This window comes from Marmota monax, unplaced genomic scaffold (genome assembly GCF_021218885.2).
Source record: "Marmota monax isolate L192 unplaced genomic scaffold, Marmota_monax_Labrador192_F-V1.1 WCK01_AAM20220418_F8-fsc00157, whole genome shotgun sequence".
Classification (NCBI taxonomy): domain Eukaryota; kingdom Metazoa; phylum Chordata; class Mammalia; order Rodentia; family Sciuridae; genus Marmota; species Marmota monax.
Genome location: NW_026694573.1, coordinates 1,205,308 through 1,229,993, shown reverse-complemented (window position 1 = coordinate 1,229,993; position 24,686 = coordinate 1,205,308). Strand labels below are relative to the sequence as shown.

Sequence of the window (24,686 nt, the reverse complement as noted above, 5' to 3'; positions counted from 1 at the left end):
AGCAGCCTTGTCATTCCCCTAGCAAAGCCCAGGACAGCAGGGTTTGGGTGTCAGAGGGAGGGAGCCAAGCACAGGGCTGGGTCCTCTTGTTGCACACTCTGCCTGGAGGCTCCAAATTCAGATCCATCTGGTCCTCAGCCAAGAGGTGTCAGGGAGTCTGCTTAATAGCAGGTGCCCTAGTCACTCTCACCTCGGCCTGTGGCAGCTCTGGGAGTTTTATCACACTATAAACCACACCTCTTCCAGAACACAAGTTTATTTGGCATTTGGATGAAATGGTTCTCACAGCATTTTAAGAAAAGGATTAGTGTCAACTGGACCAAAAATACACCTGAACTAAAACCCTTAGTGAAAGGAAAATGTAAAAACAAGCATTGAGACAATGTACAGTATCAAATTCCACCTCTACAAGGCAGGTCAGGGGGCCCCAATCAGAAACAGTGGCAAGGCAGTCCTGGGGGAGGGGGTCCCTCCCAGGAGCTTGGTCGGTCCCTCCAGGGCCCTATTATGGAGTGGGTGGGGAGCATCTCACACAAGAACACAAGTCTCAGCAAGGCTGGCCTATGGAGTACAACCAGATCTTGCAAAAGATGGCACACAGGATGACAGATGGCAGGTGGGAACATAAGGGCAGATCCCAGCTCTCCTTGCTCCATTCACAACTGTCCCCAGCACAACACCTGGAGCTGCAATAGTGTCTCAGCAGTCCTGCAAAACAGGCCTTCTGACCAGTCTCAGGACATCAGTGGGCTATGTACCCCAAGGGCCGGCCTGATGCTTCCCAGGGGAAAGGAGCCACTGGGCAATAATGGAAGAGCACCCATAACAGACACCTGGCTAGATCCAAAGCAACCCATCCTCTTCCTCAATGCCTCCTCTAGGTGCCTGACTGGCCCCAATAGTCCTTTGGTCCCCAGAGGAAGCTTCCCAGGTCCACACACCTCATGCCAGCTGCCCTGTACACATGGTTCTGAAGTCTCGCTGAACTGCTGGTGCCATCCCTGTGTGTGGGCTCTGCTGGGGTGTTCCTCAGGATCCTTTTGGGTCTCCGGGCAACAAGATTCTTGATGGCCGCTTTAGAGTCTGACTGCCCAGCTCAATGAACATATTGGAGACACTACATGCGTCCTGCTTTGTTCTCAACAGTGGGTGTGGGGTCCTTGTGGCTATGATTCCAAGGAAGCCCTCTGACAAGAGAAGCGCAGCCTCTAGATCTGGCTCCTGTGGGCCAAGCCCAGGAACAGCTTGTTTAATGACAAAAATTTATACCTCCAGCCAGCTCTGGTCAGGTCTAGGCAACCTGTAATTCTTCTGCACAGAAAGAAAACAAGTTTCCAACCAGTAAGAGAATGTGTCTAAAACTGAACTATGCACAAAGGCCAGTCACCACAAAGTACCGCTGAACCATATGCCTTACTCACTTCTTCCCATTGATTTTCCTCAGTGGCACAAGGTGCCCAGATCCATGATCCATGGGCAAGGGCAAAGGCTTAGACATGGCTCTGTCTGGAAACCTAAGATGAAATGGCCAACTTGGGAGAGTAGAACCCTACCTGACCCCAAGTTCCTGTGAACCATCACTTGCAAACATCTGGCCACAAACAGACACACAAGGACACACACACAAAAGAAAAGATCCAGACATTCAACGTAGAAAAGATATGAATGTGCTAAAAAATCGCACAGAACCCGCTTAATCTCCAAACTCAGAAATGCTAAAGGCCTGTGTCATGAGACAAGAAAACTGCCCTGAACAGGCAACAGGGTCCCATGGACAAAAGACCCCCAGCACCCAGTACTGCTGAGGGGTGGGAAGGTGTGCATGCAGCCACCACGCACTGAATTCCACTGGTGGCAATGGTGCAAGAAGTGGACTTGCAGAAGATGGACACAGCCCAGGATGTTCCTTTAGCCACCCCTTGCCCCAAAGAAACAATCCTTTATGGCACAAACAAGGTGAGGTGGAAGCATACCAGGCCCAGAGGCCATTCAACAGAAGGTAGGGCCCAGAGCAGATAGAAGCTCGCTTAGCGCCTAACCCTCAGTGTAGACCCAGCGCCTCCACCTGGGGGAGCCATGCACAGCAATGCATTGGAGATGGGAGGGGTGAACTTGGGCCTCCTGGCACAGAGTTGGGTTTCACAGAACCCAAGTGGAAAGTGGGCAGTAAGTTCAATTTCCTTCTAGGCCCCCTTCTTGGGCTTCAGGTATCTTGACGTTCACAACTATACTGGGAAGGGTTATCCCCAGAGCAGCCAGGATAGCAGACCCAAAGGCTGTCTCCTTGGAAAACCCCTGCTTTAACAATGAGTGTCCACAAAAACCCCCTTCCGCCTCCTGGGCATAAAGGCAGCCCCATGCTCCACCTGCCCTGGGACTCAGCGATTGGTTGGTGACTGGCCAGCAGACTTCACTGGGTGGCACATTATAGTGAGCAAGCCCAAGATGTGTTTTATTTGAGCATAGCTCAGTACCTTTTGTTCCCTACCTCCAAAACGCATGGTTTGAACATTTTGTCCTTCTCCCATTTAAAAAGGGATAGTGACCAAAAGCTATGCCATGTTTGTGAACCCCTCAAGGAAACAGCACAGATGCTTGCTCCTCTTGGAGGGAGGCTGGCCGCATTCTATGTACACACACGCTTGCCAGTGGGTATGCAGCAGTGGAACAGGGTTCCAGGCTGTGGCCCCTCCCACAGGAACCAATGTCTTCTTGACAGCCAACAGGTGCTCTAGCCCATTGGAACTGTAAGCTAAGCCATCTACACCATGGTATTGAGGGAGCCACGATTATGGCAGCCACCCACTGGTGGCACCTCTGCAGTTGGGGTGCTCCCACTCTGGGGAGGTTCTGGGGGCACAAGCAGGGTGCTGCTGCTGTCAGCAGAGTCTTCCAGGTCTGCTAGGGAGGCCCCCGCAGGGGGCAGAGGCTGCTCCAAGTGCCGAGGCAATGCACCTTCAGTGTCTCCATCCCCTGGGTTCAGTGGGCCAGCTTCCACGGGCTCAAAGGCATCATCGTCTGTAGGAAAGAGAGGAAAGTGAGAGCCTGGCAAGGGGGACAGAACAAGGCTGAGCAGACCAGAGACAATCCTGCCTGAACATTCCCACCTGAACATTCCCACCATTACTGGATGGTGAGCAGGCCTTGGTGGCCCCACTGGACCTCAGATTCTGGAGAAGAATCCTCCCCACGTTGGCTGTATAATAACATACTTGGTGGCCAGCTGCCTCTGTGGCTGGCATCTGTTATGTGCAAGACTGAGGTCAAGCCTGACAAAACAAACATGGGTTGGTCCTGTCCTTCAGTTTGTGGATGAGATGCAGCAACAAAGTGTCACCCAAAGAAAGGGAGATCAGAGGAAAACTACCTCAGACTCAGTAGAGCTGGAAACAGGCTCAATAGGAAGGTTTCAGCACAGGATGCTATGGAGTTATCAGGCCCAGGCAAATGGAAGAACATTCTGGGTTGCAGCTGTAATATGGCACCCAGAATATGAAAGACTGGGTTGGGTGGGCAGCCTTGAAAACCACATGGTGTCTGCAGAAAGCTTTGGTTCAAGAGAAGCTTTGGGGGAGGCAGTCTGTTCCCTTCATTTTACCTACCTAATTTTATGGACTCCTTTTGAGAAGCTGGTGGTAGGAGATCCCAATGATATACCCCTCCCCAGGCCAACTTTCCTTGTCACCCCCCCTGCACTGCCCTGCAGTCTGGTCTATAAGGTGTCTGAGACTACCAGCAGCAGCTCTTGAAGCATCCAACCTTGGCCTCATCCCTTTTTTTGTGGTGTTGCGGATCAACTCAGAGCCTTGCACATGCTAGGCAAATGCTCTACCACTTAGTTATACTCCCAATCCCTAAACTCTGTAACAATCTGTGTCCCAAGGGCAGGGTAAAATCCAAGACTCTCCAGTACCTTCAAACCATCAGCAGTGCTACTCTCAGGACATTCTGCTAAGGTATGTACACATACAAGGAGCCAGCTGCCTTGGGGTGGGGTACTGCCTGCAATACTACTATGGAATGGAGTTTTAGAGGGTATAACGCAAAAGGAAAAGTGGTAGGTAGCACCATACTGCACTCTAAGGACAGCAATGGGCCAGACAACTGGTGGGGGTGGGGCACTTGACCTTTCTTCTTAGCTAGAGTCATGGGAAGGATGACTTTTAGGATCAGATGGGCAATAGACTGAAGCAATTGGCCCCTCTCCCAGAGCTACATCGCAGCATGACATAAAGAACTGACATGACAATGTCCCTTTAGCTCACCACATGTGCACATGTATCTTTATAGCCAGGTGGCCCACTCCTGGGTCAGTCCCATCTTCATGATCAATGTTGCAGGGTACCCCATCTCTCCAAAGAGCTGAGCTGAAAGGACCCCAAGGGCTGCTCAGCTAATGGGTACTCATGGGAGGGAAAAAAGAGAAGTTCCTGTCCCAGGCTTCCCCAGAGCTCTTTACATAGATATGTGGAAGAAGGCCAGGACAGAGTAACCAAGCCTCTTCTGCAAAACCAACTCTAGGATTAAAGCCCTAAAGGGAAAACCAAAGAGAAGACCAAAGAAGGCCACAGTGAAGTGGGGGACCCCAGTACTCTAGAGCTGAGAAATATCTGTGGTCTTGGCCTTTGGTGCCCAATTGTTTGACAACTCCACATTCCCTCTTCCTGGAGTGGGTAGGCACCTGCAGGGTCGTAGAATACACTGTCGGGGTTGATGGAGGCCTCATAGGGCGGTGGTGGATCATCAGGCTGGTCGATGTCTGGGTACTTATAAGCTGTATAGGGAGGCGGAGGGTCGTGGAAGTGGAAAGTCCCGCCTTCCCCATCGTCAGAAAGATGCAGTGGGGTGAGACCTGTGCCAAATCCGTCTGGGCCATAGTCAAAGCCAGGGATCCTCCGGCCAAGGTTGAAGTGGTGCACTGGGCCGTCGAAAGCGAGAAACAGGAGCAGAGTTGTGTCACTTGGAGAAGAGCTGCCTGGTTCCTGAGCCCCCCTCCCAAGATTGGGCCTGCCATCCCCAAGTGTCACATTCTATACCCAGCTGCTCACATTCTGCATGTCATAAGAGAACTGTGACTTGATCTGAATCTCTTGCTTCCCATTCCCTCTGCCAATGTGCCATCAACCTTTGCCCCCACAAAACCTGCCATTTTGTCTTATTACTTTTACTACCACACCCTCCAGATCTAATGTGCTTCTGGGTGTCTAACTCATGAAGGTCTTTTGACTTCAGAACTTGGAGCTTAGTGAGGATTAAGGAAGGCTGGGAGGAAAAAGGGTTGCCCATAGATGAGAAACCAAGGCCTTAGCAATATGAATCCTTCAAGCCTGACCTGGGTGCCCTAGGAGGCACCAGGGGCCCTTCAGACAGCAGGCAAGGTACCTCTTACTAGTTGCCACCTGCCCCACCCCTCTCCATACTGCAAGAGGGGCTTTCCAGTTTGGCTTGGTACACTGCTGAGCAACTCTGGCTAACGAGGGCAAAACACACCAAAATGGTGTCTGAGGCACCTCTTCTGGTCACTGCGATGGAAACATCACTGCCTGAATAAACAGTAATGCCCCTTCCTGCTGTGAGGATAGGAGAGCAGAAGCTCTGTTTAATTTCAGCCTGTGAACTGCTCAAGTGCCCACCAGTGTCACTGCCTCCCCAGGGGTGTACTTGGCCTAGGAGCAGGTGCACAGCTGAAGAGGGGATTACCTTTGCATTATCTTCTGTGGCAAGAGGGCCTTCCTCCCTAATTCTCTCACCAAGGAAACTGCTGGCACCTCACCTTACCTCTGACTCTACCTTGGTGGGAACACAGGAAAGGGAAGACCTGGAGATGAGGGCTCAGGTGCCACCACTGTGGCCCTTGGAGGGCACTCACAGTTTGCTCCAATCAGTGACTCAATGCGCTCCCGGCGCCTCTGGCGTAGCCGGTGGACCATGAAAAGCAGCAATGAGAGGATGAGGAAGGAGGAGATGCAGCTGACGACTAGGCGCATTCCACTGGCCATAGAGTCAAACAAGCTGTTGCCGTCTGTGAGGGGGGAGGAAGGAAATCCACTGGTCTGAGAAAAGGAGCTTGCAGGACTGGGGGTATAGCATGAGGTCAGTCCTAACACACATAAAAAAAAAAAGAAAGAAAGAAAGAAAAGAGGCACTTGCACTGGAGGATGCCAGTGCACTTGAGAATTAGGATAGAAGGTAAAATGAAACTGCTCAAAATGGAGAACACTGTGACAATACCAAAAGCAGAAAGGGTAAAGTGGCTCAGGAGGAATGCTTCCACATGGAGCCCTTCTTGGGGTATCCTCACCCTGCTCTATGACAGAGTTGCTGCTCTATGACAGAGTTGCTATATAGCCTCAACTCTGGCTCATTCTGGGTAACTGAGTACTTCCAAGAGCTGCCAGACCCTGGTGGCTATTGTGTACAAACTTCCCTCTGTTATTGAGCAAAGGTAAAGCGTTCTGTCTCAGGACAGTCTTTTCTAGGAGACAGAACACAAGCTGCACTGTGCACAAGTACAACTGAGGCACAATATTTCTGCAGAGGCCACATGCCATTTCCCAGGTGCATAGATGCACATGAGGCCTGAGCCCTCCTCGGTCAATAAGACATGATATTGCAATCTCTGCTTCCCTGAGCTCACCCAGGTGAGACAAACATGACCTGGAGAACCATTTTCAATTATGTCCAATGCCCCCAAAACAATGAAGCAGGGTCAAGGGACAAAGGTGAAAGGCAGAAAATAAGATAGTGGGGCCAGGGTAAGGGAAGGCCTTACCAGGCTGCTTTCCATCCAAGGCCTGCGGCTCTTTTACCCGGTGAGAAAAAGCCAGGGTAAGGGCAGGCAAATGTACTATCCCAAATGAGTAGGGTCTCCCTCAATGGAGCCACTGGGAGGTTTGGAGAAGTCATAGCTCTATAGAGCTTGGATCAGGGAAGCTGCCATAGGAAGGAAAGGTTGTACAGAGGAGCATGAAGGTTGGGGAATCCAGTGAGGAGCTGTCTACACCACCCACCCAGAGAAAATGACTAAAGCTCAGATAGGGGTGGTGATAGATGAAAAGAAATGACAACATAGGTAAGACTGGAATTGAGATTTACTATGATTCACTGATGGACTGGGGAGGAAGGCAGGGAGCACCTGCTGCTGCCACACAGGGGTTTCCAACAACTGTTAGGGATAAGACTTAAAAAGCACAGTCAACTTGGGTATTATTCACAAAGGGGCCTCCACTGCAGCTGTGATTTGACACAATCCATGGCATACCAGCTCTGGGCACACCCATGCAAATGAGCAATTGAAACCCCAGTGTTGAACTTCAATGAATGTGTACACAATGCAAAGAGATGGTATCCCATAGCTAGCTTGTTCCAAACCAACACAGATGGCCAAAGATTGCTCCTATCCTCTTCCTGTGGAGTCAGAAAGCATCTCCAAAACCTGCATTTGTTGCTGACAACACTTGTGAAGTGGACATGTGAAAAATACATCCTTTTACCAATTAGCTGCTTTTCTGGATGCTGCTGACTCTCCTCCAAGGAACATTTCATTCCTGTCTGTAGGAGGAACCCCATCAGCTCAAGGAGCTGGTTGACATGGTTGTTAATTAGCAGCCAGCTCAGGTTCCCAAGGGATTGTCTAAGGAAGCAGTCCCTCTGCAATAACTACTAGTTCCTTATCAGTTCTAAAATAAACCCAAGAACATGGTCAAGGTTCCCAACCACCCCTCCACAATGAGACGAGGAAGAAGCATTTTCTAAAAAACCAAACCATTTGCAGTCACATACAAAGCCTGTCCCAAAAGCCAGAGGCCAGAGTAGAAGTCCTGGGAAACCCATGACATGGTTATTTACTTTATGGAGTCCTAGACAGTGCAGACAGGACTGTCTTCTGTCTCCCAGCTACCCCTAGGCTCCCAGAGGACATATCTTCTTGGGAGAGATGCTATTCAGGGCACCTTCAGTCCATCCAGCCCGGTCCTTAATCTGATGTCTGAACAACTCTAAGTCCCCAGGTGGCCCCCAGTCAGGACGAGAAGGGCTCCACTGATGAGCACCCAGTTTCACTGAACTTGGTTACATGGTAAAATATTGAAAAGATGGTATATAGAGAAAGTCAGCAAGAATCAGAGGGCTTAGACTCCAATGTGGGCTCCACTACATCACAAACTGCACCACTGGGCATCTCACTGTAGCTTAGCTCTTGGGGCCTTGAGATATGGCTGCATTTAAGCATCAGTGCCGGAAGGGACAGGTGTGAGAATTCCAGTTGCTGTATGCCTGAGCCAACACTTGGTGCTGTCAATTTTATCATTTTAGAATTTCCATTGGGTATGGTACTTCATGTAGATCTGTTTCACTAATAACCAACAATGAACATCTTTTCAGGTGTTTCCCTGTCACCATCTATCTTCTCTGAAGTACAATTTAAATATTTTTTACAACCATTTTTCAAAATGGTTATTCTGTTTTCTCATGGAGTTTAGAGTTCTTATATATTTTAAACACAAGAACTTTGTCTGATTTGTGTTTTGCAAATATTTTTTTCCTCAGTTGAAGTGGCTTGTCTTTTCATTTCCCTATCAATGTTTTTTTGAGAGAGAGAGAGAGAGAGAGAGAGAGAGAGAGAGAGAGAGAGAATTTTTAACATTTATTTTTTAGTTTTCGGTGGACACAACATCTTTGTTTGTATGTGGTGCTGAGGATCGAACCCGGGCCGCATGCATGCCAGGCGAGCGCGCTACCACTTAAGCCACATCCCCAGCCCCTTTGAAGCTGTTTTTAAAATTTGTTGATTCATCCCAAGATTACAAAAATTCTTCCAGTTTCTTCTAGAAATTTGATAGTTTTTCTTTTTTGGGGGGAGAGGAAAAGAGGTAGGGTACCATGGATTGAACTCAGAGATACTCAACCACTGAACCACATGTATTTTATTTAGAGACAGAGTCCCACTAAGTTGCTTAGTGCCTCGCTTTTGCTGAGGCTGGTTTTGAACCTGCGATCCTCCTGTAAGCTTCCTGAGCCCTGGGATTACAGGCTTATGCCACCGCACCTAGCTAGTTTAAGGTTTTATAGTGTGATTTATGACAATTTTGAGTTAATCTTATATATAGTAGGAGGTACAGCATAAGGTTAATTTATTTTTTGCATGTGGACATCCAACCGTTCCAGCACCATTTGTTGAAAGACTATCAATTTTTCAATGAATTGCTTTTGCATTCAAATATCACTTAACCATTTAGTGTGGGTATTTTGTTCCAACAGTCTACATGTTTATCTTTTCATGAGTATCACTTTTTTGATTACTAAGGCTTGTATATAAGTTGTAAATCCTCCAACTTTATAAAAATTATTTTGGCTATTCTAACTCCTTTGCTAATCATTGTTAAGTTTTACAATCAGCCTGTCAATGCCTACAGAAATGTCTGCTGTAATTTTGGTTGGTATTGCATTGTATTTATAAATAATTTGGGGAATAATTAAACTATTAATGATATCGAGCTTCATGACCCATAAACATGGCATATTGCTCCTTTTATTTATGCCTTTGATTTTCTTTATCAGTGTTATATTTGCAACATAAAGAATACACAAACAGCTGGATGCGGGGGTGCACACCTGTAACCCCAGAGGCTCTGGTAGCTGAGGTAGGATTGTTCAAGGCCAGCCTCAACAATTTAGCAAGGCCCTAAGCAAATTAGCAAGATCTTCAAAAAATAAAAAGGGCTGGGGATGTGGCTCAGTGATTAAGTGCCCCTGGCACACAAATAAATAAATATAATGCAAAGATTTTAAAAAAATAGTTAAGCTTTTCATGAGTTTTGGTGCAATTATAAATGCTACTTTTCTTTAAAATTTCAATTTCCAATTGTTACAGGTAGTACGTATAAACACGATACATTTATGTATATTGACCTTATTATCTGAAGACCTTGCTAAACACACTAGTTCTGGTAACTTTCCTGTAGATTCCATGGGATTTTCTATGCAATCATGTCATCTGCAAAGAGCAATGGTTCCATTTCTTCCCTCTGGCATAAATGCCTTCTCATTTCGTTTCTAGCTTTGACCTTGAGTAAATGCTGAACAGTGATGAGAATAGACACTTTTATCTTATTGAAGGGGACACTGAAGGCTAAGACCCTATTCCCAGCATCTCCACTTATGTTTAGCAGGGTCTTGGTTCTTGGTACAATATGAGCTCTTTCCAGGAGAAGGCCTTTGGATGAAAATCAGAAGCCCATTGAAACCTGGCCACATAATAGGCAGAACAGGTTTTAGCTGAGCTGCTCTGGTCATGCAGAGAAGTTGCCTGCAGCATCTCTGGGCACTCCCAGATGCACTGAGGGTTCTACTCTGCGGAGATGTCCTCAGGCCTGGGCAGGTTCAATAGGCTACACATCACAGATGAGTCATCCTCTATAACTCTGGTCATCTTTACAATGCTTAGACAGAGTAGCACGGCAGCACTAGGAGACTCCTGAGAAACAGAACCAGGAACTCAGATGGCACGGTTTGTGAAAGATCAGAGTTCAATTCCTATAAAAATTAACTGAGTTGATGGTTTGGAGTAATGTGAGTAGGGGCACAGGAAACTTGATAAGCACTCAACTTGGGGCTTCACATGACTCTGTAGGGATGTATCATGCACAAAAAGAAACCTGTCTACCACCCTGACAGATGGGGGAGGCCTGAGTGCCACACTCACTAGTCTCAAGCTCCAGGTCCCCCAGTGTGCTTGAGTGTAAGCACAGCTTGTGCACCTGTGTACAGCAAACTACATGTGTCTGATGGTATCAGGCAAGGGTACCTGCTTATGCCCTGCCTCTGACACCTTCTTTGAAGAATGGCTCTGTCCTGGGTAACTCTCCTGGTAAGAACACTGATAACACTCCATTTGGGAACAGCTCTCACTATAATGGCCTCACACTTTGCCTCTAGCCTCTCTTCCCTGGGGATGGAGACAGTCTCCACACCTACTCAAGCTGCTATTTTGAAAGATCTATGGGCCCAGGAACTTTCATGAGTCCCTGCCACTTCATTCTCACATTGTGGCACTCCCAAAAAAAGAAATTCATGCTTTGTATACTTAATACCTGTATTTGTGAAGAGTTGCCAGAAGCATTGTGTGTGGTAATGAAGCATGCCATGCAGAGTGTCTGATAGGTGTTAGTAAGCCTAGGAAGAAGCAGGACTCCATCTGCTGTTCTTTTGTTGCAAGCAGGAGGAGCTGGGTTATACTGAAACTAGATTCATGTGTAGTGTTCACTTGAAGCACCACCTAGTGGTGAGGAGTTTTATTTTAAAACTGAAGGTGATATTTCATCTTTTTCTTGAAGACTCTATCAGTAAAAATTGATGAATATAAGCAAAGACATATCCTGCCATAATAGAAAGAGGAAGAATCTGAATATATCTAATTCTGTAGTCTAGCTCTCAGTTTTAAAAAGAAAGAAAGATTGGTTTGAAGCTGCCAGTTTCAGTTGATTTGTGAACAACCAGTCACCCCAAAATTCATGTTCATTTGAGAATAATATCTATTACTTGAGAATGGGAATGAGGCAACATGAAGGGTTAGCAGTTATAGGGGACAGGTTGCATGTGAGAGTGCTATGACCAAATAGTGCCATCAGTGCTGCACTATATGTAATGAGCTCTCACAAGTCCCCATCACTGAGGAAGCAAAAGGACATCTAGCTTCTGGCCCTGAAGGGGGAAAGTGACTCAGGATCCACCATCAAGAGTCTCACCTGGGTCCAGACACATGAACTTGCAGCATTCCTTGGGGTCTTTGCGGTACTGCTGACAGCCCTGAGGCCGCTCACAGAGGGCGGCCACACACATCTCAGGCTCCCCTCCATGGCAGGTACAGCTCAAGCATGGGTCATCCCCTTTGGGAGTGAAGTAGAATCCTTCATCAACCACGTTGTCCTTGATGTCGACACAAGTTTGACCTGCAATGGGCACATACGTGCACAGATGTATGCATTATCAGCAAAAGAAATGCTGATTCAATCCACCTGGGGGACAAATTGAGGCGCTAGCCAGATTGTGTATGAGTCCTCCCCATGCAGGAATGCTGTGGATCTGCTTAACAGTGCTAGGAGCAATTGTCTGACAGCAGATGATACAACACACTTTTACAACAAAGCATACCTGGCCAGGGTAAATTGAGCCCACAGAGTGCAGAGGGCTAGAAGAGAGAAGAATGCCAGATTCCAGAGTGAAGGTCCTTACAGAAACATTTGCTTTTTTTTCCTTCTTGTACTAGGGATTGAACCCAGAAGTGCTTGCTACTGAGCCACATCTCCAGTCCTTTTTCATTTTTTTATTTTGAGACAGGGTCTCATTAAGTTGCTTAGGGCCTTGCAAAGTTGTTGAGGCTGGCTTTGAACTTTCGATCCTCCTGCCTCAGCCTCCAGAACTACAGGGAGGGATTAGAGGCCTATGCCGCCACGCCTGGTTAGCATTTGTTTTTAAGTTGACTCAAACAGTTTAGATTCTTCAATTCTAAGACATAGTTGCTATGGACATTAACCATTTTAAAACCAGAATGTTTCAAATAAGTTTCTAAGAAGCTGCTGGTTCTGCTTGCGAAGATGATCTCCTGAAACACATGTAGTAAACTCTGCATAGAGCTGAACTGATAGTAGAGTAAGGGAAACAGTTACAATCAGATCCTTAAGCTGGTAAGCAGACCCAACAGATACCTGGGAATGAGATAAGGGATAAACTGGGTTTGGTCCTCAACAGGGCACACCTGGTAAAAGGCAAAGGGATGTGAGAAAGAAGTTTGTTCCAATCTCCAAATGGAATGGGGAGGTCTAGAAAACAACTTTTCAGAAATTTCATGACCATGGGCCTCAGTTAAGATTGGGGTCAAATCTATGTCAGCCATTTAGTCAGGAATTCCCAGGGGAAGAAATTCACATAAATGAATCTCTGCTAAAACAGAGAAAAGAATGAAGAAAAATGAACAATTTTTAGAAGAGTATGGGATACCATTAAGTACACCAATATGTGTGAAATGGGAATACCAAAAGAAGAGGAGAAAAAGGAACAGAGAAAAAACAAAATCCTACACAACCAGGAAATGCAATAAACTTTAAGTAGGATAAATGCAACAGAGCCACACATGGACCCATTACAGTAAAAATGTCAAAGTTTAAGACAAGGTGAAAATCTTAAAAGAAGCCAATAAAAAATGATTTGTTATTTATAAGGGAACCCAAACAAAATCAACCACTTAGCAGAAACAACTGAGGTCAGAAGCAGCAGAATAACATATTCAAAGTATTCAAAGACTAAACCTATCAGTGAAGAAACCATAGATGGCAAGGCTATTTTTCAAACAGTGAAGGCAAAGTAAAGACTTCCCCAGATTAAAACAGTTTATTTCTTCCAGACCTGCCCAAAGATGCTGGTTACAGTGGCACATGCCTGTAATCTCAGGTACACAGGAATGCTAAGGCAGTAGAATCCTAAGTTAGTGAGACCATCTCAAAAAATAAAATAAAAAAGAACAGGGATATAGCTCAGGGGTAAAGTGGCTCTGGGTGCAATCCCTAGCACTTAAAGAAAAGAAAAAAGAAATAGCAAAGAAGTTCTAAAGTTCTTCAAGCTAAAAAAAAAAAGCTAGTGATTGCCAGAGAGTAATCTAAATCTACAAAACAACAGATCACCAATAGAAGTAATTACATAATTACAAATTACAGTATAAAATGTATGTTTCGGGGCTAGGGTTGTGGCTCAGTGGTAGTGTGTGCGCCTCAAATCTGTGAGGCACTGGGCTCGATCCTCAGCACCACATAAAAATAAACAAAGGTATTGTATCCATCTACAACTAAAAAAAAAAAAAAATTATTTTTAAATGTACATGTTTCTTTTTCCTTTAACTAATTTAAAAAGTAATTGTGGGGGCTGGGGATATAACTTAGTGGTAGAGCACTTTAGTCTAACATGCAAAGGCCTTGGGGGTTCAATCCTCAGCACTGCTTTACAGAAATAAATAAAAATCATATGAAATAATACTATATAATGTAGTATTGGGTCTATAATATACAGAAATGAAATATGTGCATGATGTTTGTCAATAACCACACAAAGGTGGTGTACTGAGAGCAAAGCTATATTGAGTTAAGGAAACTTGACCCAAATCTTATGAACTCAAAATGGATCAGAGATATGTGGAAAACATAAAACTATAAAAACTCTTTTAGAAAAAAACAGGAGAAACTCTTCAGAATATAAGGCTAGGCAGAGAGTTACTAGACTTTATACTAAAAAAATAAACCATAAAAGGAAAATTGATAAAGTGAATTCTATCAAGATTGAAAACTTTTATTCCAGCACTTGCCTAGTATACTTAAACCCTAGGTTCTTGGTTTCATGAAAGCCTATATGAAGAAGACAAACAGTAAACAAAAAATATTTGCAAACCAAATTTCTGACAAAAGACTGGTATCTAGAATAAACAAAACTCTCCAGTTTATCCTGGTGTTGTGGCGCATGCCTATAATCCCTGCAGCTTTGCAAGTTCAAAGCCAGCCTCAGCAACTTAGTGAGGTTCTTCATAACTGAGTGAGACCGTCTCTAAATAAAACACAAAATATTCTGGAGATGTGGCTCAGTGGTTAAGTGCCCCTGGATTCACTCCCCAGTATCACCTCACCCCACCCCACCCCCCAAAAAACCCTCAACAGTTAAGAAAAAAAATGCAGATGGCAAGTAAGCACATGAAAAGGTTTTGGAAAGAAATGCAAACTAAACCCACAAGAAATAGTATAACATATCTATCAGAATAGGCAAAATAAAAAATATAGTAAAAATAATAATTCCTGGTGAGAATGTGGAAAAACTGGTGGAATATATATACATATACATTTTTGGTTTAGTTACTTTGGAAAAAGGGCTTGTTTCTTTCTTTTTTAATTAAACTGAATTTCTTTTTTTAAAAAATATTTATTTTTTTTGTAGTTGTACACAATAACTTTTATTCATTCATTCATTCATTCATTCATTCATTCATTCATTTTTATGTGGTGCTGAGGATCAAACCCAGGGCCTCACATGTGCTAGACGAGCACTTTACCGCTGAGCCACAACCCCAGCCCCCTGAATTTCGTTTTTTTATATATGTTTATTTTTTAGTTGGATACAATACCTTTATTTTATTTATTTATTTATTTATTTTTATGTGGTGCTGAGGATTGAACCCAGGGCCTGGCGTGTGCTAGGCAAGCACTCTACCAATGAGCCACAACTCCAGCCCCATGAGTGCTAGTTTCTTAAAAAACTAAACAGGAGCTGGGTCTGGTGGCATGTGCCTGTAATCCCAGTGACTCAGGAGGCTGAGGAAGGAAGATCACAAGTTCACGGTCAACCTCAAATAAAAAGGACTGGAGATGTGGCTCAGTAGTTAAGTGTCCGAAAGTTCAATTCCCAGTGCCAAAAAAACAAAACAAACAAACAAAAAAAAAAACTAAGCATTCAACCCAGCAACTGTCATCCTGGGCAATTATCCCTGGACATTACCTATATGCATATGTTCAGAGAAGCTTTTGTCCCAATAATCAAAAACTGGGGATCAACCAGACATGGAGGTGCATGCCTGTAATCCCAGTGGTTTGGGAGGCTCAGATAGGAGGATTGTGAGTTTAAAGCTATCCTCAGCAACTTAGGGAGTCCCTGACTCCAAATAAAATACAAAATGCCTGGAGGTGTGACTCTGTGGTTATGTGCCCCTGGGGTTCAATCCCTAGTACCAAAAAAACAAAACCCAAACAAAAAACTGGGATCGGCTCAGATGTCCTTCAAGAGGCAAATAAATACTCCTCAGCAATAAATATAAACCATGGACTAAGTAATAATTTGAATAACTCTCCCAGAAATTATGAGTAGTAGTGGCAGTGAGGAAGCCAACCCCAAAAGGTTAGATATTGAACATTTCAGTCTCATAATGTAATACCTGACAATGGCCAGGCCATACATGACCAAATAATTCTGACCTACCATCTTTGAGGTAACTAGCCTGGGGCACTCAGGATCTGGTTGTTGACCACAACTTCCCTGTTCTGTACTTCCAACTCAGGATATCCCAGAAGAAAAAGTCAAATTGCTCCTCAAACAAACCACCTAAACTGTCCAACCTTTTGTCAGTCTACCTCCAATCAGAGCAAACATGGAGTCTTTAGAGCACTGGTGAAAGCTCCAGTGCTGGATCCAACTCCAGCTGGAGGAGCAGGAGAAGAACTGATGAAAGGCATACCCTGGAGACCCAGGGTACTGGGTCTGCTGAAGGCTGAAACATAATCAGAACATCAACCCCTTTGTCCCCCCAATCTCTGCTACCAGGTACATATGAAGCCTGGAATCAGCATTTGTAGGTAAATGGATAGAGCTGGAGAATATAATGCTAAAGTAAAATAAGCCAAACTCAAAACCGAATGGCCGAATGTTTTCCCTGATAAGTGGAGGCTAGTCCATAATGGTGTGTGTGTATGTGTGGGTGTGTGTGAAGAAACTTTGTGCAGAAGGGAGTCAGGGGAGGGGAGGGGAGGGAGTGTGGGAATGGGAAGAACAGTGGAATGAGAGACATTATTACCCTATATACATGTATGATTACACTACTGGTGTAACCATGTTCAACCAGAGGAAGGAGGAGTTGTGCTCCATTTGTGAACAATGTGCCAAAATGCATTCTACTGTTATGTATAACTAATTAGAACAAGATTAAAAAAAAAAAAAAAAAAAAAGCAGCAGCAGCCTGGAATCAGTCTCAATGGTCTGCTGGGAGAGCTCCAATAAGTAGCTTCTCTGAGGGTCCCCCCAAAGGGAAGACCTAAAGTAGAAGATGAAGCAGACACAAGAGGCATCCCTACCAAATACGAAGGCTGGGGTGCACTGAGGATAAACACAGGTCCAACAAACTCGAGTCCAGCCCAGTCCCCCACCTCAAGATTAATACTTTCTAATACTTTCTCACTGTACTGAAGACCTCCCCACACTAAAGGCCTAGTGGAAGAAAAGGTTAGCACCAAAACTACTAATCTCAGTGTCTACTCTCCTGCACAATGTCTGGCTTTCAATGACAATTTCTAGAAAAAAGTACCAGGTTTCAAAGACCAAACAACAAAACTAGACTAAGTTATCACACAGATAAAGAAACCATCCTTGGGGAATTTAAAACAACTATGATTAATATAAAAGAATCAAGCTGAATGCCATGACACATGCCTTTTAATCCCAAACACTCTGGAGACTGAATCAGGAGGATCACAAGTTCAATGCCAGCCTGGGCAATTTAGCAAGAACCTGTCTCAAAATAAAATTATGGTTGTAAGATATAGTTCAGTGATAAAACACCCCTGGGTTCAATCCCCAGTACTGGAAAAAAGAAAAAAGGAGAAAATCTAGGACGATCCATCTGCTGGAAGACTTTATAAACCAGGTATAGTGGTGCATGCCCATAATCCCAGCAAATTAGGAGGCTTAGGCAGGAGGATCACAAATTTGAGGTCAAATTTGGGCAACTTAATGAGACCTTGAGACCTTGCATCAAAATAAAATGAGGAGAGGGCTAGAGATGTAGACCAGTGGTAGAGCATCCCTGGGTTCAATGCCCAGTACTCCCCCCCAAAAAAAAAACAAAACAACAAAAACCTCACTCTTAAAATCCATATAGAATAGAAAAGGCAACATAATACCAAAAATAAGGAAGTTGTAATGTCAGCTATCAAGACTTATCACAGTTACTATAAGGATGACAGTATGGCAATGACAAAGGATTGATAAAGAGTCAAGGGTAAGAATGGAGTCCAGAAACAGGATCAGGCATAAGTAAAACTCTGGTTTATGATTTATCAGCAGGAAGGTAGGGATGGGCCACATGAGCAGAGATGAGATCATTAGCTGAACTGGACTCCAATGTTAGCGGCTGTCAGTGGCTGTGTCAAGGCTGATTACAACCTCTCAACCCAATTGCAGAGGACTGGGTGGAAGCAGGGAATCTTGCTCTAGACCACAGGTGTGAAAGGGACCTTGATGTGGAATTTCAGCAAGTGTGCTGGCAGGGTGCCAGGGAAAAATCTGTGACACCACTGACTGGTGAGGAGGGGTTGTCCAGATAAGCAAAGAGAGAAGCAAAAAGAAGGAGCCACAAAGAGCTAAGGGAGGAGACAGGGACTGAATGCTGCAGAAGTGCCAGGGGATTGGCAAATGCTTGGGTCACCATTCCCAAGGACTTAATCTCTTAACAACACTGAAGCAGTAAGGCAGGAAATATGGTATCTATCTAAGATTAGAGAACTAGGAGCTCAGAGATGCCCACAGCTGCCCAGGCCACAGAAAGGCGGCTCAGGGGCTTCCATCTCCAAGCACTGCAAGGTTAGAGCCCATTAGAAGCTGACCAGGGCCTTGATGGCTTCCTGAGAAGGTAGGTTCCAAAGGACTTACTTCTTTTACACAGAAATGAAGACTTCTCATAGCAGCTCTCAGCATGCCAGCTGTGGAGGTCATGGTGCCGAAGTGTGGGAAAGTGGAAGCATTGGAGCTGGGCGCAGAACACATTGTCATTCTCAGACATGGCTGAGGCGAAAATGGGGTCGGGGGGCAGGAACACCTCTGAGGAGCCTGTGTGGGGAGATAAAAGGTGAGGCTGGGCATGAGAACATAAGGTCAGCAGATGAGCATGCAGTTTTCTCAAAGGATCCATGGGGTCAAACAGGACCATCAACCAAAGAAACTGAGGACCACCAAATGCTAGTGCTACATCCTTGTGGCTAAAGTGTACATGTGTGATTTCCCCTGCCTCTTGGAAATCAGTTCCAGACAATGGGCCTGGCAGGGCCTCAACAAACAAAAGAACAAGCAAACTCTGGTAGTGATAAGTACTATACAGAGAAAAGGTGCTGGATAGAGATATTTCAGGGGTGTTAGAACCAGCATGCATGATGAAACAATGGATTTTAACACACTGGATCAAAACGCAGGGATTCATACTGACAAAATGAACAAATATATAAATGTGAATACGGGTAGGGAAATAAAACAGGTAGGTGGAAGTTCTCCCCTACAACAAAATTCCCAGTAATAAATGGAGCACTTCAGAAGCATCTGTACTGTGCCTATGAGGCATGTGCAGTTCAGGCAAATGTCAGCTCTGACACCCACCAGCACAAACACCTTCCCCATCAGCTGGCTGAGGTAAACACTTGGAAAGTACTGGTCCCTTGGGTCCCTCTCCAAGCTCAGAAGGAACTTGCAATGCACTCAGCTCCTACTTTCCAAGCTAGAGAAAAGGCAATCAGAAACCACACTATCCTCACTATCCAAGGGATGGGATTCAGGTACATTGGGGGAGGGGCTGTTAATCTCCAACCTCTCTCACTATCTACCTTGTGCAGCACCCCAGGGCTGGGCTACCAAGATTCCTTTTGCCTGACATGGATCACTGGAAATACAAAAGCGACCATGATGGAACACCCAAATTTCTTGTTCACTAAGATGGCAATGCAGTTTACCCCTTTCTCAGAATAGATATTTCCACTCAAACCTTCCTGAACTGTTTCCTCCCTGCACTAAACATGGTGCTTGGTTTGCAAGGAGCTGATGTGTCTAGAGGCAGCTTTGAGCTGCAGTACACGGACCCATGGCTCCCTGGCAAGGGCAGGGAGACTGGCTTTCTGGAAGCATTAAGACCCACAAGACTTGTTCCTGGCTGGGTAGCACAGCCACCACTAAAGTTGCTTCCCACTTCAGGGACATCCAGGCTCCAGTCCTGCCAGCCTCATCTGTGTGTGACAGATGCAAAAGAGGAGAAGGGACTAGAATGTTGGAGATGTTTTCCCACACAACCTGGAGGAATCATCCCCACTGCTGAGAATAGAAGCCATCACCAGTATGCTATGCACTGACACTTGCCTTTCCTCCAGGCTCCCTGTTTCCCGACGGGATGCTTTCACCTGGGTAGTGCTTCCCTTTAAAATACTGCTTTCTTCACTATTTGGTTTCTTGTTCCATAGTCTAAAAAATAAACAGGGTCCTCCCTACCCTTAAAAAGCAAGTCTTCTGACTAGTAGCACATACTTATAATCCCACAGCTTGGGAGGCTGAGGAAGGAGGTTCACAAGTTCAAGGCCAGCCTCAGGAACTTAGCGAGACCCTGTCTCAAAATAAATTAAATAAAAATAATAAAAAAGTCTGAGGATGTGTCTCAGAGGTTAAGTGCCTACAGGTTCAATCCCCAGTACCAAAAAAAAAAAAAAAAAAAGGCAAGTCTTTATAACTGAGGCTGGGTGCCAGTCCAGAACTCCTGAACACAACTATGATACACACAATGGCAACACTCAAACCAAGGTCATAAGTAACTCCTCAGGGCAGAGTCAAGCTGGAAGGTGACTTGGAAGGGTTCCTGGAAGTCTCTGGGCCTAGGTCCCACCAAGCCACCAGTAGATGAAAGACACAGTGACACTTCCATGTCAAGGGCAGCATCATGCAGATATAGCATCTCTGCCCATGGAAGCTGCTAAAGACTGCAATCAAAGGTGCTGTCTATGGACTGATCATGTGGGTACCCCCTGCCCACCCCAAATGCAGAATGTCAAAGGAAAGAGGTACTTGCTCTCAATCACATGATTTGTGCAATTGAGGCTGGGATGGTAGGCACTGCCAATTTGCTGCCAGTGCCCACCAAAGCTCTATCTACTGACCCCACCATACAGGTCCTACTAACTATAGTCATGTTCTTGCCTGGGTACAGCACCAAGACAGAGATGCAGACAAGTCAGATCTGAAAAGATGTCTGGGAGACAAGGCTCCTTCTAGGTTATATGCACATCCAGATGTCAGCCTGTGATACAAGTGAGCTCCAGCAGTATGGGTGTGTGCTCAGACATATGGTGGGGGGAGGGGGAGATGTGAAGGCAAAGGTACTGAGCGAATGAGTGAATATTTACTTATTTGCTTTTTTGTGGTACTGGAGCTTGAACACAGGGGTGCCGCCTTTTGTATTTTACTGAGCCAGAGTCTCCATTAGTTGCCCATGTGTGCTGGGATTACAGGTGTGCGAGACCACGTCTGGTTTGAACAAACACTTATGTTTTTTGTTTTTAAATTATAATTCCCATTTTATTTTTTCACCATAGGCCCTCAGGAGTCTGAGAGGAATAAGGTTCAAACCTAAACAGCTTTTTTCCACTCCTAAAGGACCCAGCTCCTTAAATAGGTTTTGGTGGAGGTCATGGGGTAGCATTAACAGTTCTAAATTGGGGTGGGGGTGTTTGGTCCTTCTGGGCTTCACAAGAAATTCCTGACCACCTTGCTATGAATAGCACAACTCACATAGTACTGTGGTTTCATATAGAGCTTGGGAAGCATGTAAGTGTCGGAAACACTTGCTTTGGAAACATCCCTGACAGCTGTGGCCTCTACAATGTTTTAAATGATGAATTACTTAATGGCCTTGTCTTTGGGCAGGAACCAGGTGCAGTTCATGCAATGAATAGGCTGCATGTGGCTATGACCCTTTTTGCCACAAGTCCTCCTTTTTTGGTCATCTTAGAAGTGAGGCCCTGAGAGACTGAACAAATCTTAAATGAACCAACTTCCATATTATGTGGGCACATTATAAAATGTATTTCCACTTCTGTGCTTTAAAATAATATCAAGCCAGCTTGACTGCCATACCTATAATCCCAGTGACTCAGGAGGCTAAGGCAGAAGGATCACAAGATCAAAGTCAGCTTTATCAGCTTAGCAAGGCCTTATGCAACTTAGTGAGACCCTGACTCAAAAATAAAAAGGGTTGGGGATATAGCTCAGTGGTAAAGCACTCCTGTGTTCAATCCCCAGTACCTAAGTAAATAAATACATACAATAAAATAAAATAAAAATTAAGCAAGAATAACCAATAACCAGAAACTGAAGTGACACTGTTAACCATAATGATGGGAAACCCTGTGAATGATGAGGGAATATGTAGATGGTTCTCTTTAGACAACAAAGATCTGCATTTTTTTCATACTTTCTGCATACTCTTCCATTATAAAAATGATGGGCCTGTGTCTGCAGGTGGCAGCAGCTCTCAGTCTCCAGCGTATTCTCCAATGCCTGGCGCTGCCATACCTATAGGGTCTAGGAACTTTTCCAAGGTCCTTGGGCTATGCAAGCACATGAGCTTATGAAGACATGATACAGAGCAGCTCTGCCACCTTCCTAGGGAATGGTAAGGTAGTGTATCCTCCAAGGCCCTCAGGAGTCCAAGAGGAATAAACTTCAAACCTAAAGTGTGTGGGGGGCAGGTGTGAACACAGATGTTTCATAAATATATACATGTGTAATATGCACATAGCATTGTGCCAATATAGAATACATGTTATAAAACACACCGGTGGTTTGGGCTGGGGATGTGGCTCAAGTGATAATGCGCTCACCTAGCATGCATAAGCACTGGGTTCGATTCTCAGCACCACGTAAAAATAAAATAAAGATATTGTGTCCACCTAAAACTAAAAAATAAATATTAAAAAAAATAATAAAAAAATAAAACATACAGGTGGATACAGTGGTGCACACCTGCAATTCCAGCCAATTGGGAGGCTGAGGCAGGAGAATTGCAAGTTCAAGTTCAACAACTAAGCAAGACCCTGTTTCAAAATAAAAAAGGCTGGGGATGAAGCTCAATGGTAGAGTGCTTCTGGGTTCAATCCCTAATACCACAAACCAAAATCGCTCTCCCTGCCACAAAAAAAAAAAAAAAAAAAAAAAAACTACACACAAAAGAAGTGTGTACAGGGGCTGGGGCTCAGTGGTAAAGCGCTCGCCTAGCACATGTGAGGCCCTGGGTCGATCCTCAGCACCACATAAGAATGAAATAAAGATAATTCATCCAACTAAAAAATAATAAATGTTTAAAAAAAAGAAGTTTGTACAAGATGTAGAAAAAAAATAAACATTTTAAAACATCTTCCTTCTTCTTTCCTTCCTACTATCCTAGCTAAGAGTCTTAGGCACAGAATGTTCTTAGGGAACTATTCATTATTAATGACAAAGATTTAAATACACTTCTCATTTTTTTTAAACCTTTTATTTTATTTATTTATTTTTATGTGGTGTTGAGGATGGAACCCAGTGCCTCACACATGCTTTTGAATCCTTTTCTTTGGGTCAATTTCTCAGACAAAACAGATCCCTCTGTTTTACAACATAGCACAACTGCCAAAGAACAGTTGAAAAAAGAGCTACTCTGAGAGCAGGATAGGGCAGTTCTGGCCATGTTCTTATTTGTACTTTCAATCTTTTTACTGGCCAGTTTCTTATCAGAAATCTTAAGTGCTTGTCATTTGCAAATTAAAAAAAAAAAAAAATACTCTGAGTTGAAGGACTGCAAGTTCCTGAGTAACTTCAATGCTGAGCAGCATCCTGCTGTTTATTCCCCCCACCTCTACAGACATACTGGCAGCTGGCTCCCGCATATAGGTGCACATCTAAAATCAAACATCTACAATACTATTGCATACCTAAGAAAATGAACATCTAAGTCAATATCCACTATTAAGTCCACAAATTTCTCTAATTGTCACCTGAAAGTTTTTATAAGGCCCTTCCTAATCCAGAATGCCATTAAGAGTTGCTTTTATGTTGGTTTTATGTTTTATGTTTAATTCCTTTGATTCATGAGGAACTCAAAATGGTGAACTGTTTCAAGCACCCAGGTCAGTGATCTTGGAATATAAAAATCCTCTTTTAATTATATGTTTGGTGACCACTACTTAATCTACTAATGGAGTCCCCAAATCCATAATCAATAGCATGGTATGTCCATGCAGAGCTGCAGGATGCTCATATGCCCTGCACAAGTGCCCCCTCTTGCTATGGGGTCAATTCTCAATCAGTTGCACAAACAAGGGGTGGTATGCCAAACATAGTTGCCAGTGTAGACACATACATTAAATATTTTTCTATATTTTAGTTTCACTCTCCTCAGGCCCCAACAGATCCATGAGATAAGCATGGTCATTACAGTCTACCCGGGGCCCTTACCAGAATGACAGGGATGAAGGTACCAGTCCCCCAACTCAGGTATGCTGCCATGCCAGACAGACAGATGTCTTCTCCCTTTAATTATTATTATTCAGAAGACAACCATGCTCATGAGTGTTGACACTGTCCTGAAGGCTGGTCTGGACTTCAGAGTTTCAAAAATGCACCTTCAACAGCTGTGACAACAGCAGGTAAAAAGCTACTAGCAGAATGATCCTCTACAAAGCACAGTGTTACTTTGGAGCCTAGAAACCCAAAAGCCATCTATTTGCCAACTATTCCTGTGGGAAACCTAAGCAACACATATGTTGCAAGGGGTATGTGTTTTCAGAAAGGAGATCAGGGGACATAAGAATGGAACAATACACTCAGTAGGAGCAGGGGCTAGTGGATTTTGCTCTTTCTGCTGGGCCCTGCAGACTCCACCTTTGCTCCCTGCCCAGCCCCAGGTGCCTTGTGTGGTCTCTGTCTATATGAAGTCCTCCTTCTCTCCAGGGAAACCAGCTGTTTGGTGCTCTGACCCTTCTCAACCCTATCTCAGGGCCCACAATTCTTCATTTGTCCTTCTCAATGAACACATCAACAGCAAGACTGGGATGTGTCTGAGGAAATGGAACCTATATCTGAGCTTAAGCCAGAGACCCAAGGAATAG

The 24,686-nt window shown here is 44.7% G+C and overlaps 1 protein-coding gene and 1 pseudogene across 7 annotated transcripts in view; both read right to left on the bottom strand.

Annotated features, from left to right (window-relative positions):
* Positions 1-240: 240 nt before the first annotated feature.
* The window catches only part of Dgcr2 (DiGeorge syndrome critical region gene 2), a 68,507-nt gene continuing 44,061 nt past the window's right edge, over positions 241-24,686 (bottom strand). For 6 of the 7 annotated variants that reach the window (XM_046421064.2, XM_058571738.1, XM_058571739.1 and 3 more), the window contains 5 exons: positions 18,448-18,624; positions 11,745-11,948; positions 5,870-6,022; positions 4,682-4,918; positions 241-3,018 (listed from right to left, as the gene is read on the bottom strand). In XM_046421064.2, coding sequence (XP_046277020.1) covers positions 2,762-3,018; positions 4,682-4,918; positions 5,870-6,022; positions 11,745-11,948; positions 18,448-18,624 — 1,028 coding nt within the window. In that variant the 3' untranslated portion in view covers positions 241-2,761. The remainder of the gene's footprint in view (positions 3,019-4,681; positions 4,919-5,869; positions 6,023-11,744; positions 11,949-18,447; positions 18,625-24,686) is intronic. The other variant, XM_058571740.1, reaches the window with a different exon arrangement.
* LOC124076951 (small ribosomal subunit protein eS26-like) lies at positions 21,210-23,465 on the bottom strand (annotated as a pseudogene).